The following is a 12,812-nucleotide window of genomic DNA, read 5'->3' as shown; positions in this document are numbered from 1 at the left end:
AGGTTTTCTCTTCTCTGCTGGATATCTTTGATATTAATGAACTCAAGTCCATATCATGAAGATAAAACTTTTAAAAAACAAATGGCATCTCTGCCATCTCTTTTTATATTAGTGGCACATTGGAAAGAAGTATGAAATCTGCTTAACACAGCACTGTGTCCTTCATTGAAAAAAAAACCAAAAACAAACTGTTTCTAATCAGTAACTATTTGCTTGAGCAAATATTAGCTCTTCAAACAGCAACTACATTGGAAGTAGCTGCAGTTATCTCAGTTGCGTTTGTAAGTCAGAGCAAAGTTTTTTTGTTTGCTTCTTTCCTAATCCTTGTTCTTTGCACTTCAAGAGACAATAGGCTAAATTCAAACCTTCTAATCATACCAAGGCAATTCCACAAGCAGGACAACAGAACTATTTGGGCATGAAAGTCCTAGTTTATTATTTTAAGGCTTTGTAAAAACTCTCCTTGATAGTTAATAACCTATCTTCTTCAATATCTGATAGAAGGGCAAGTCTATTATTATTACCCAATGATGCTTTCCCAGTTCACAGGACTTCTTTCTAGGTTTATCAGGCCAGTTTAAACAAGTTTATAATGATGGTCTTTACCTGCAACTAACCTCCTTGTGCAACTTTTTTGGCTGGATCTGTGATTCAGCCTTTAGACACCATAGACTAATGTTAATAAATGCTGGAGGGATCGACACGCCTCAGTCACTACATTACCAACCAAAGAAATCAGCCAAGAAGCTGTAGTGCTTCTCTCTTCATGTACCAAGTGTCACACAAGACAGGAATACAGAGGAGCCATTGAAGCAAAATATTAACCCAACCCTAGACAGGCAAGAGAGCTTGAACAGTCTCCCCTTGCTCCTCCCACCCCAAGGCTCCCACAGCTGTTCAGCATTTCTGTGTGGTGCTCCTGCCAAGCAGGTGTCTCTGCTTCCCTGAAGGGCTGGTGACAAATGACCATTGGAGTTTAGTTTGTGCAATGGAAACTGTTTCCATTACAAACGTAAGTGAAATACATCCAAGTAACCAATTCTGGGATGCCAAAGCCCACATGGTTTTATAACCTATACTGACGTAGCCTTATCCTTTCCACAGGTCATTTCAATGATTTCTTTGTTCCTCAGCTCATGAAACATGAGTTGGCAAACATCACCTCCACTACAGCAGGTACTCCTCTAAATCCCCTGGTTTAGAGGCTCAAACCCAGGTATGCTCAGAATTTCATGTTCAAGAGATTATTAATGCAAGAGAACCACTGCAAAAAGCTTACACACACATTCCTTCCTTATGCATAACTTAAATGCTGTCAACACTTCTTTCTGTGCAGTCTAGTAATTCCTACATTAAATCATTCTGCAGTTTAGTCCTGAAGAATTGCATCATACTGTAACAATTTGACCAATCCTGAGCCTGCCTGAGGTTGATGAATAAACTGCAAACTGTGACAGATTTTTAAATTACCTGGTGTTTTTATTTGATCATGCATGATCAGAGCATTTCCAGCTTTCCAATACATTCCTCACATGCAAGACATCCCATCAAGCTGGGAAGACAGCTTGAGCAATACTTCAGACTAAAGCTCGTGTCAAGTGTTCCTTTCATACACATTTACAGGAACCAAGCCTGTATATTAAGGTGAATCACCATTTTACTACATGGTATTTTTGGTATTTTCAACATTTTCCAGAAACACCGTAATATCACAAGGGATATGACTTGGCTCTGTCATAGAGAGAAGGCTCATCAAAGTCTTTCAGGGTACCTGACAAGCAGGTGCCTGTGGGGGATGGATATGACAGTATCTGGAGTAACCATGCTAGCAAATTTCAGCAGCAAGAAAATAACTCTTGAAACTTAATTACTCTTCAAGTCCTGCTATCTGCATTTCAGTTATGCTAACTAGCAATCAATTTGCTTATTTAAACCAATTAGTTATCTATGCACAGACAGCATTTTCTGTAACAGCTGACGGTTTATTCAGGTGTTAAACTTAACAGTGCTCCGGCACATCTATTTAATCTCACAGCCCAATATGAACCATTCATAGTTATGGTTTTGCTCATGGGTGTCACAACTTAAACTTTGATATTCCATTCAAAAAATCAAAGTAGCTGTGCAAGCAGTGTTTCATTTAAAAGGCATTGAGCTCAAATTCCCAGAATTATTATAGGATCTTCTCCTAGACAAATTTTTACAGTCTTTCCCCAGATTAAAAATAACATTCAACTGAATACATAAAAGGTTCTTTATTTTACTCTTAGACTTAGGCTTTCAGGAAAACTTAAAAATCAGTTACACAACAAAGACTGATATTGTAAAACAGTGGAGGTGCAGTTCAAAAGAAAAAAAAAAAACCCAACCCACAGTGTCTTCAAATATAAAAATATATATCCAAATTATTACCTAGGGAAAGTGTACCACCATTTCTGTCTTAAGCTGGTCCTGCCAGCTTTTGGGTCATAACTCCCACTACAGAGCTCAAGAGCTCACATTGGAAGGAGCATCTCCGAGGTTCATGTCACAGGCATGATTCAGAGCAAACTGCTTTGCTGCAGCATATTAACCCAATCTTAAGTTTTCTGAAAGCATTCCATAGTTTTCCCTTGGGCAGTGGGTAATAAGCATCCAAACATCTCCTGGGAAGCATAGGTCATATACACAAAGCCATCTTCATCTTTGTAGTCCCTGTACACTTCTGCCATTGTCAAGGACATACTGGCTAGGCTTTTGTTGTTCACCAACAGGTAGAAAGCTTGTGTAGCTGTTAGAGCCATCCTGCTTCTAATTGAAAAAGAGAGGAGAAAAAGAGAATGAAGCATTAGCAAGTTGAATATGGTTTCAACTTCAGTCTATAACATATGTTAAACAAAGCAGTTGCATGAAGTAGGTACAAGACATGTTATGTAAAGTGATTATGTGGTTTAACATCTCCATCAGCAGGAAGTTAACTGGAAGCTCAAAGGCCCTTACTCTGAGGAAAGGCTTACATGTCTACACCAAAGGTGCTACTGAGCATGGGCTTGGAGTTCCCAGTTACCAGGGAAAAGTGTGAATAGAAACCAAAAGCTTCTGTAGTGCAGATTTTGTAAAGGATTCCAGCTCCAGTCTGTTACGCTACCTCCAGAAAACACATCTCTTTCAGAGACATTACATACGAGGATTAAGATCTAAGTTGTCCAAGAGCCAAAAGCATTTTTTACAGAAGTTATAATGTAGAAAGATATTTTTCTATACTTTAATAAGTGTGCTGAAAAACACAGCTTTCATACTTTGTCAGAAAATACCACTAAATATTTTGGGGGACTTCTTTGCTGTAATGTTTCATAAAGAACAAATTTGCAGCATGTTTCATTTCACTTACATTCAAGAGCTGCTTTGAACTTCAACAAATTCAGCTAGGTACAGTAAGAGAGCAAGGCAGTGACAGTCATAAGTAGAAAAAGATCACAGAGCCCCAATACCCAGTCCATGGGGTGGGAAGAGAGCAGAACAAGAGTCTTTTTTCACTACAGTTAAGAAGAAGGGAGAGGACTATGAACCCAAAAAAGACCACGTTTTTCCCCCAGGTGAAAACATCTGTTGATGGATCGAACACTTGCAAGAGAGGGAAGCCATTACATTACTAACATCTTTATCCTCCTACCCACCAAAAGAAGCAAGACGTCCCCAGCAGCACACTAGGAAATATCTTCTTAGAGAACAGCAGCCCAAGGTGCAGCTCCAACCCACCAGTCGCCACAACCCACCTGATGATGGTTATGAACTGTGCCATGGTCAGCTCCTCGGGAACCAGAAACTTGGTTTTGTCCAAGAGAGGAAGGTATTTCTCCTTATGGTATCTCTCAACAATTACCTGTTTTAATTAGAGTCACACTTAGCCAAATATAAAATACCAGGTCCTTTTCCCTCCCCTCACACGCTTCTTTCCTTAAACAGCAGCGACAACCTCCGATAACAAACCAGAGATTTACCGGGATTTTCGTCGGGAACTTGGCTCGGATCCCTGCTACTTCTTCCCGCCGGGTGGCTGCGGGGCAGAGCAGAGAAGAGAAGCGTTACGTGTGCGCGCAGACCCTCCGCCCCCGCGCAGACCCTCCGCGGCCCCGGCGCCCCTACCGAGGCTCTTCCTGAGCTTGAAGGGCCGGTCCGGCTGCGCCCCGGGCGCCGCCCGCATCCTCCCGCCGCGGGGCCGCCGCTGCGCCCGCCGCGCCCGCGCCTCGCACGGAGCGGGGCCGTCCCGCCCCGCCCGGCAGCGCGGCCGCAACCAACGGGCCCGCCTCGGCCGGCTGTGGGCCCGCCTCGGCCGGCTGTGGGCCCGCCTCGGCCGGCTGTGGGCCCGCCTCGGCCGGCTGTGGGCCCGCCTCGGCCGGCTGTGGGCCCGCCTCGGCCGGCTGTGGGCCCGCCTCGGCCGGCTGTGGGCCCGCCTCGGCCGGCTGTGGGCCCGCCTCGGCCGGCTGTGGGCCCGCCTCGGCCGGCTGTGGGCCCGCCTCGGCCGGCTGTGGGCCCGCCTCGGCCGGCTGTGGGCCCGCCTCGGCCGGCTGTGGGCCCGCCTCGGCCGGCTGTGGGCCCGCCTCGGCCGGCTGTGGGCCCGCCTCGGCCGGCTGTGGGCCCGCCTCGGCCGGCTGTGGGCCCGCCTCGGCCGGCTGTGGGCCCGCCTCGGCCGGCTGTGGGCCCGCCTCGGCCGGCTGTGGGCCCGCCTCGGCCGGCTGTGGGCCCGCCTCGGCCGGCTGTGGGCCCGCCTCGGCCGGCTGCTCTGCCCACAGGCACTGCGGTGCTGCTGTGTGACAGGGCTTTGGTTTCCACACCAGTGGTTCAGGGGTGCAGCTCAAGGCTGGACTGCTGCCAGTTGTCGCCCCTTTCCACATGGCCGGCTTTCTTCATGCCGACAAACCGCTTTCAAACTATTTCTTTGGTTTTAAAGAAAACGAGACAACCCACCCCACGTACGCAAAAAAACCTCAAAAAGCAAAACAAAAAAAACCCACCCCCACACAAAACCAACCACCCACCCCTGTCATTTTTTTATCTCCTCAGGCTATCAGATTGCTTATTTTCTGAATGACCTGAGAGTTTTAACTGGTTTTGTCTCTGAGGCAGAATTGTGATTTTAGGGGGTTTCAAGCAGACCCGAAGTCCATCTATTTGGTACAGATGATCAAGCAGGTTCCTTGCCTTTTGGATTCCTGGTTCACCTGCTTTTACTTCAGCTGTCAAGGTGGCTTTGTGGACAAACATGGCTCAGCGAGCAGTAAAGACTCCAGTCTGGTGGTTTGGCTTATAAATCACTCACTGGGGGTCTGGATCCTCATTACTTGTTTGCTTTATTTATCCCTTTAAAATATAGGAATTTTCATTGTGTTTGATTTACCATTCTGATCATGATCTAGTTGATGTGGCACTCAGTGACATGGCTTAGTGGTGGATTTGACAGTGCTAGTTAATGGATGGACTCAAGGATCTTACAGGTCTTTTCCAATTTAAATTCTATTATTTTACCAGGCTAAGGGCAACTGGAAGTTGCAAATTTTTATCAGTTACAGTTGATAAGCTATATGGATTGTTTGCTTTCTCAAGGCAAAGTCAATGACTGTCACCCAAGATCATTTTGAAAAGGAACATCTTTAATAGAGTGTGTGCATTATCTACGTATGTGCCAGGTTTTTCAACCAGCCCCTCCAGAACAGTTTCCAGTGGCTTGCAATCCCTAGTGCTGCTGGGCTGTCCTTTTCTCTTGAAGTGATGAGCATTAGCCACAGCACAAGCTCCCCCACATGGCAGCACAAATTTTATTGTGCAGAGAAGACGCTTGGCTTTGAGTGACTCATAAAACAAGAGCTCTGAACTTTGAGAAAGGCCTTGAGCCTATGCTGGAATGGTTTGGGAACAGCTCATCCCTATACTTTGATCTTTGCATCAGGGCAGATAAGCCCAAGGGTTGGCTTAAGTAGCTGGGTATAGCTTATGGTGTTTTGAGTAGAGGTGAGTTGACAGGCTGAGAAAGCCCAAGTGAAAGAGGACGTGTGCCAGAGAATTGACATGGTGCCATAACTCATTGTGGTGCATTGTATTTAAGAGGATGAAGGAAAAGAGGAATAATTTGAAGAGTTAAGAAACAGCATGGACAGCACAGGAACAAAGCCTGTCGGAGACAGGAGGATGTGTGGAAACCACAGAGGGTTTCTTTGTAACTGTGGTCAAGCATGGGGCTTTCCAAAGCTGTTCAGGAAGTGTATCAGTTCTTCCACAACTTCCTTCTGACTTCTGCCCAGTAGATTGAGTAGAAAGATCTGTGATCAACTTTGTGTAGAGCAGAGGGAACCTGCTACACCAGTGCTCTGCTTCCTGTATCACCTCTCACTGCAGCTGAAGTACAAAAGTCTGGCTCCACCCAGGTATCACCTGCTCACGGGGAGAGGTGGTTTCTTTTCATGTTCATAAATCCCTATGGCAGCATCTAGAGAGGAAAGTGAAAGAAGGCAAGCCAAAGAAGATGAATTCCCAGCAAGCCTGATGTTTAGTTATGGCTCTAATGTCTGTGAAAGCTAAGAGTGAGCAAAAACCCAGGCTTTGGTTAGCATGTACTAACTCATAATGTAAATGTGTTGCATTTTCTGGAAGTAGAGAGAATGGGTTGTCTAATGTGTCTGCATAGCAGCTAGGCTGCTTCTGCAGTGAAATACCTGGTTTCAGACCTAAATGTGGAATGTATTCCTTCTTACTTCCTTTCCCTGGAAGATTTTCTTACATGCATGTAATTCATGAACTGATAGAGCAATTTTGTGTAGAGAATGGAGTACTCAGAGGATCTTATCAGTACAGGACCAAATGGAATTATTATTCTCTTTCTACCTGCTTGAATATCTAAAGCCAACACTTATAGGCATCCTGTAAGGTCCTGAACATTAAAGCACAAACTCAGAGTTCCATATCTTTATCTAGTCCAGTTTCATTGCCACATTCACAGCCTCTTCCAAAGCCCAAGGTCTGCAGCCATGTATGAGCTGAATTCTCATGTGTCCATTGTCTCCATATTGAAGTGATCTACTCTGCAAGTACTCTCAAACACTCCAATGTGTCCCAGGGATGCAACAACACAGCCAAAAGCAGGCATCTACTTTTTGCAAGTGCTGCGAGCCTTGCACTGCTTTCAGCTGTATATGTGAGCTACTGTGGAGGTGAGGGTCAAGTTATCTGTAGACTAACAATTAAAAATTAATGATACAGTGCTAGATGGACTGAGATTAATTTATTTAAGCAACCTAACTGAATAGGAAAAGAAATCACAGCATGATGTTCTTAGGGAAAAAATAAGACTTGGCAAAATGAAGGTTTATTTGTCACACTGCGAAAGCCTGTGAAGTTTTACAGTATTATGCATAGTTATCTTAAATACATGTTTTCATGAGGGTTGTCTGTACATGAAAATAATCAGAAGGCTCTGAAGAGCTCCCAAGCAGTCAGGCTCACCCAGCCAATTTAATAGGTTTTAAAAGAGCCATCCTAAATATTTGCATGCTTCCTGAACATGGGTAGTTACAGATAGGGAATCTTTTGCTTCCTTCTTCTCTTCTGCAACTCTGAATCTGTCTGTATCTCCTCCTGTGACACAGAAGCAAGCCTACACTTGTGGATAAGCCTGAAGTAATTGTGTGCCAGTAGCTAAATTTCTGAATTCATAAATCTTTATACCAAAAAGCTAGATGGAGTATTATTATGTTTAAGGGGATGGTCAGTAATGTATCTCTGATTTTGGTCCAAACTTACCCACTAATAAGACTCAGACTATAAATTTATCTCAAAATACTGAGATTGGTTCAAAGGCCAGCAGTGGTATTTCTTAGTTGATTAGCTAGGGTTTATATATACTTTTGGCTCTTTGTCTCTTGATGTTTTAACTCTTGTATGGAACCTAGATGATAACTCTGATGATTTTTTGGTGTAGCCATAAGGATTAGAAATAGTAATGTTACTTTTAAACCAGAGATTACATGATTTTTCGTACCACAGCTTGAGATTTTGATCTTAAAATGTCTCTAAACAATCTCTTCTCTCTTTCTTACCTTTACCTGTATGCCTGGTGTTCAGCTCATTGTGAAGGAATAGTTTCTTTGTGCTAGTTTTTGAGTTCAAGTGCACCAGTTGTACTTTTCTCGAGTGCTGTCTTTCACTTCAAGATTTCTAAACTCACTCTCAATATTAATTAGTTAGATTTTCATCCATATTGAAAGAGCTGAGCTATAGTGGGGTATCCTTAGTTGTGTTTAAGATCTTAGACATGCTAAATGCTCCTCGTTTAGCATTTTAAATTTTACAAGAATTTGAGACCTAAATTCTCAGTATTTTTCAGCAAGGGTTGCTCAAATTGGTGATTCTGACTAGATGTAAAGCAAAAAAAAAAAAACCAACAAAACAAATAGCAACTCTTTTTGAGAAAAGCTGGTGTGAGCTGGCAACCTGTTGGTCCAAGTCCCTGCAAGTACATCTTTGACAATCTGTTTCCTGCCATACCAGTGGTTCACTGGCTTTTCGTCCTACAGGGGCTGAACTCAAGGTCTGGGCAAATGTTAGAAAGGGAAAAACATTATCTTCCTTTCCTATCATTGCTCTCTTATTATCATTTGTATTAATCAATGTACTATGTTTTCTGTCTACAGAAAAACCAGAATTGATGTTTTTGTTACCAGGCAATTTCCTTGATCATCTCTTTGAGAAACTAAAGCAGTGTTCTTCTTGTGGACTGGAATCATGAGACACAATTTCTTTCTTATTGTCGTGGTTTCAAACAAATAACTAAGAAAATTACTTATTTCTTGCTGTGAGATATGGATTAGAACGAGCAAAACAGGCATAAAACTTAAAAGGAAAAAAGAAAGTTTATTGACAAACTACAATAATAAGAACACCAGAATAAACTTCCAGAAAAACCTTTTCATCCCCTAGCTACCCACCATTCCCTTGTTCACATGACAACAGAGACAAAAACTTTGGAACTTTGGTGGTTAAAACAGTCCCAATTCTTGCTACAGTCTTTTCACCAGTCTTTGTAGAGAAACAGAAGTTTCTTCATGTTAATTTATGGAGTTTTTCACAAGAAAGCTATTTTTGTTATAGTTTTCCATTGCTCTGATGTTAGTTTCCCAAAACTGCTGTTAACAGAGCCCACTCCTCCCATTTCACATCACTCTGAGGTGTGTATGGGCCATGAGTCTAGGGATGGCATTTTAAGGATGAGTTATTCAAAGGCTTCAAATCTCCCAGCACTTCACTATACCATAATTATTCTACTTTTTACTCAAATTTACACTTTGAACACTTTATTCCTCCCTACATACTGTATCATGAATTAAAGGAGTTCTTTTCAGGACTTCATTGTCCATCTCCATAGTTTTAACAGGGAGATATTTCAGCTTAATTAAAGCATCTTCTTAATTCTCTACCTTTTCTGAAGCTTCTTTTCTTTCCTGTCACTGGTAGTTTATAAAGTCTCTTTTCATGTTGATCACTCTCTTTTTCTCTCTCTGGATAAAAAGATTAATCCGCAAGTCTCATCTGGGTAATGAAAGAGTTAAAATCTTGCCCAGGCTTTTGTAGATGGCTCTGTGGCCTCGGCCAGTGCAGGAGCTGGAGCCGTCTGCGATGGAAAGTTCCTCATGGCTGCTCTAGAGAATGTAGTCACCGCCCTAGCCCGCTGCAGGTCCAGAGCCTCTCTCCTTCTTCACTGGGCAGTTTCTCGTGAATTTAGTTACAGCAAAACCTGCAGCTGAGCCAGAGATCGGCCCGGCCCGGCCCGGCCCGGGCCTGAGGAAAACCTTCCCCAGGCCCCCCCATCTCCCGGCCGGGAGACGCTGGGCCCAGCCCAGTCCCTGCCCGGCCGCATGGCCTGAGCAGGGAACGGGAGGCCTGGAGCTCCGCCACCCTTTACAGCCAGGAAACAAAGAGAACAAGAGAGTTCTGGTTTTACATCTTAAGGTAGGGTTCACAAGTTGATCCCACTTTTCAGTGGCCTAAACTGCTGTCAATTCTCAGCAATGACCGATAATTGGTCAGGAGAAAAGACTCCAGGCAGTTCCCAGCAACTTCAACTTCCTTAAAGGTAAAGTAACTCCATGACACTTATCTTATTGTGCTTGCTGTTTGACTTGGTAGAACATTTGCACTCTGGTTTGCTGGTTTTAGTAATGCTCCTACTATGAGTACTGAACTTGGTGCTGGTGCCTTGGTGAGAAGTAACTGCATCACTTGCTCTGCAAATATGGATATAAAAGTTACTTTTTGTCCAAATATGATCATAATATTATTTGAAACGGTTTTCCTTCCACATAAGGCTTTTAAGTACTTTGTCCAGTGTAGTTCAGTTCTTTTCAGATAGGATGTCTTTGGCTTTATGTCCAGATTTTTCCTTGCCTCCCTGTTGAGGCTCTCAAGAATGTGTCAGACAATGCCAAAAGTATCCGTTGGGTTTTGGTTTGTAGATACTGGAAACGGGTTTCTATTTTAACCTTCAAAAAGGGTGTTATAACTGACAGACAGTAGAGAATTTTAAAAATAGTTTCAACATGTCCCTGTGAAGCTGGCAGCTTTGTTGTTTGACCCTTTTGACAGAAGGGTCAAGAGAGTCAAGCTCTCTTTCAGGATTGAAAGTCTCATCAGGGGAGCAGTGCCAGAGTTTCCAAGAGTGACTCTGACTCCTTGGAGACCTCTTTTCTCAGGCAGATGTTTAAGAGGCCTGAGAAATTGTTCTGTCTACTGGGAAATTGTTCTGTCCTTAATGAAAATCTGGACTCTAAGGTACCCCCATTTAGGTACCCAGAAACTATGGCTCTCAGGACCTGAAGTCCCTTTTAAATGATTTCAGCAGAAATGTCTAAGGCTTAGACATGTCCAAATCCAAACACCATAGACAAAAAAAAATATAAGTATAAATGAAAGATTAAATTTCTTCTCTATAGTGTCAAGACCGTTACCTTGTTACAGAAATCTTTTTTAGGGAATTTTCTAAGATGTTAGGAAAAATGCCAAGATTAATGTATGTAAAAGAGGAGGATGTTGCTCAGCTATTTTTGAAGAGGGACCCCCAGATAGCTCTTCTTGGTGGCTCTACTGAGTTCTGTGATCTTAAACAAGTCCTGGGAAGCTGGCCAAGCCCCTGAGCCATATCACGTACTTGGCTGCATAACAAATGCATTGCTGAGGTCAGCTCATACTCATGTGCTATGAACAAGGCTCTGGAGAAATGCGAACAGTTTATTGGATATAAAAATGCTGACAAGTGCTATGGACTGATATGGGATTACTGCAAATCATAGCCCAAACATGTATGTTAGCAGATACACAAAATGGTCTGTTTCAGGAATCTAACTGCAGATGATGAGGGCCGGAGCCCTGTTTTCTTAGGTGCTGTGTATGGCCAGTGGAGAGAGGGAGAGAGGGAAACCCTTGTAGTTGGAAAGCAGGTGGCTTTCATTACCTGTATGCTTTCAGGTTCTCTATGCTCTTTCAAATAGTACCTGGAGAAGCAATGCAATGCCAGTTTCACAGTGCAGCCAGCAAGAACCAAGGTCAGGAATAGATCTGCAGTTGTTACTGTTGGTGACTCTGGCCATACAGTGACTGCCAGCACGAGAGAATGGACTTTGCCCTGACACCTCGATGTTTGTAAGGGAGACTCTCAGAGCAAGAAGAATCCTGCATGGGAAATACTGCTGAAGAGGACTTTTTCCATGTTTTAAATTAAAGATTAGGTAAAGCAGATCCGAGATCTGATGAAAGTCTCATCCTATAAAAAGACATAGCTACACAGGGTAGATGTGGTAGCTGGCAGTTGTGGAATATTGAATGGCTCCTGTTGGTAACCTCAGGAAGCCCATACTTAAGGATCAAGTGACTTAGAGTATTGGTATCTGGGTCGTTCAATGCTAGGTTTCTGATATAGATCCTTCATATTGTCAATATCTCATATCAGTTTGTCTGTGATGAAGACTTTTGGAGCAAATGCATAGGATAGTGTCACTTTAGTTTCTGTTGTGCCCAAGTATAGCATCATTTTTAACAGAGGACAAACAAAGTGTAAATGTTCCTCTAGTTTTAAAGAGGATCTCTCAAATACAAGGTTGAACCACACTTAGAAAATAATGGTCCAGAGGGAGCCACTGGCATTGCCCACAAGTGGTTATGGACAAGTGTTAGCTTCTGACAAAAGTAAATCCTCTCCCCTCACATGCACACTTGGCTGTTTGCACCAGCGTGATGGATGTTTTAGGCTGCTACCGAGGTCTCTTGGGCTCAGCAGTCAGAAGTATTCGTGTCTGAAACTATTTCTGCTTGCAGGTCAGGGGTTTTTGCTTATACCAAACAACTCCAAGAAGGCTGTGGTCAGACTGCAGAAGGACACATTAAACTTTTAGACAGAAAAAGCAAGAGTTTCCCTCGCTCTGTTTTAATATATCCTTAAATATTTCTTCAGGTGCTTTTCTGAGTTTATAGTATTCTCTCCTTCAAACAGCTTTTCCTTTTCCCATTAGTTCTTCATATACTGGCTTTCTTACATCTATCTGTGAACAGTGTCTTGCTACACTGAATTAAGTGGAATATGATCTTGAAATCTAAATACTGAAGTGTGTTTCAATGTATCACTAAGAGCTTATTGAGAAATCAAGTTAACTTTGCAACAGCTGAGGCATACATTTCCATCACTTTTTATTGTGGAAAATCAAACCAAATTACTCAGACTCACTCTTGTCCCCATCTCTTACGTAGCATTAACTCCATGCAACTGTTAAGTGCAAAATCTGAAAATAAACGTT

The 12,812-nt window shown here is 43.1% G+C and overlaps 1 protein-coding gene and 1 long non-coding RNA gene across 2 annotated transcripts in view; one reads left to right on the top strand and one right to left on the bottom strand.

The window, feature by feature from the left end:
* Positions 1–12,812, top strand: part of LOC111926828 (uncharacterized) — a 33,587-nt gene that overhangs the window by 15,327 nt on the left and 5,448 nt on the right. The gene's annotated exons all lie outside the window — the stretch shown is intronic.
* MAP1LC3C (microtubule associated protein 1 light chain 3 gamma) lies at positions 2,241–4,226 on the bottom strand. Its single transcript, XM_023923561.2, has 4 exons — positions 4,126–4,226; positions 3,981–4,036; positions 3,756–3,862; positions 2,241–2,790 (listed from the first exon to the last, which is right to left on the bottom strand). Exons 1-4 carry the CDS (start codon positions 4,181–4,183, stop codon positions 2,580–2,582), a joined length of 432 nt encoding a protein of 143 aa, XP_023779329.1. The 5' UTR covers positions 4,184–4,226; the 3' UTR covers positions 2,241–2,579.

The sequence above is a fragment of the Cyanistes caeruleus genome, chromosome 2 (genome assembly GCF_971803275.1).
Source record: "Cyanistes caeruleus chromosome 2, bCyaCae1.hap1.1, whole genome shotgun sequence".
In the NCBI taxonomy this organism is placed as follows: Eukaryota; Metazoa; Chordata; class Aves; order Passeriformes; family Paridae; genus Cyanistes; species Cyanistes caeruleus.
Note: the sequence above shows the minus strand (reverse complement) of the source record. Positions and strands in the feature narration are given on the sequence as shown.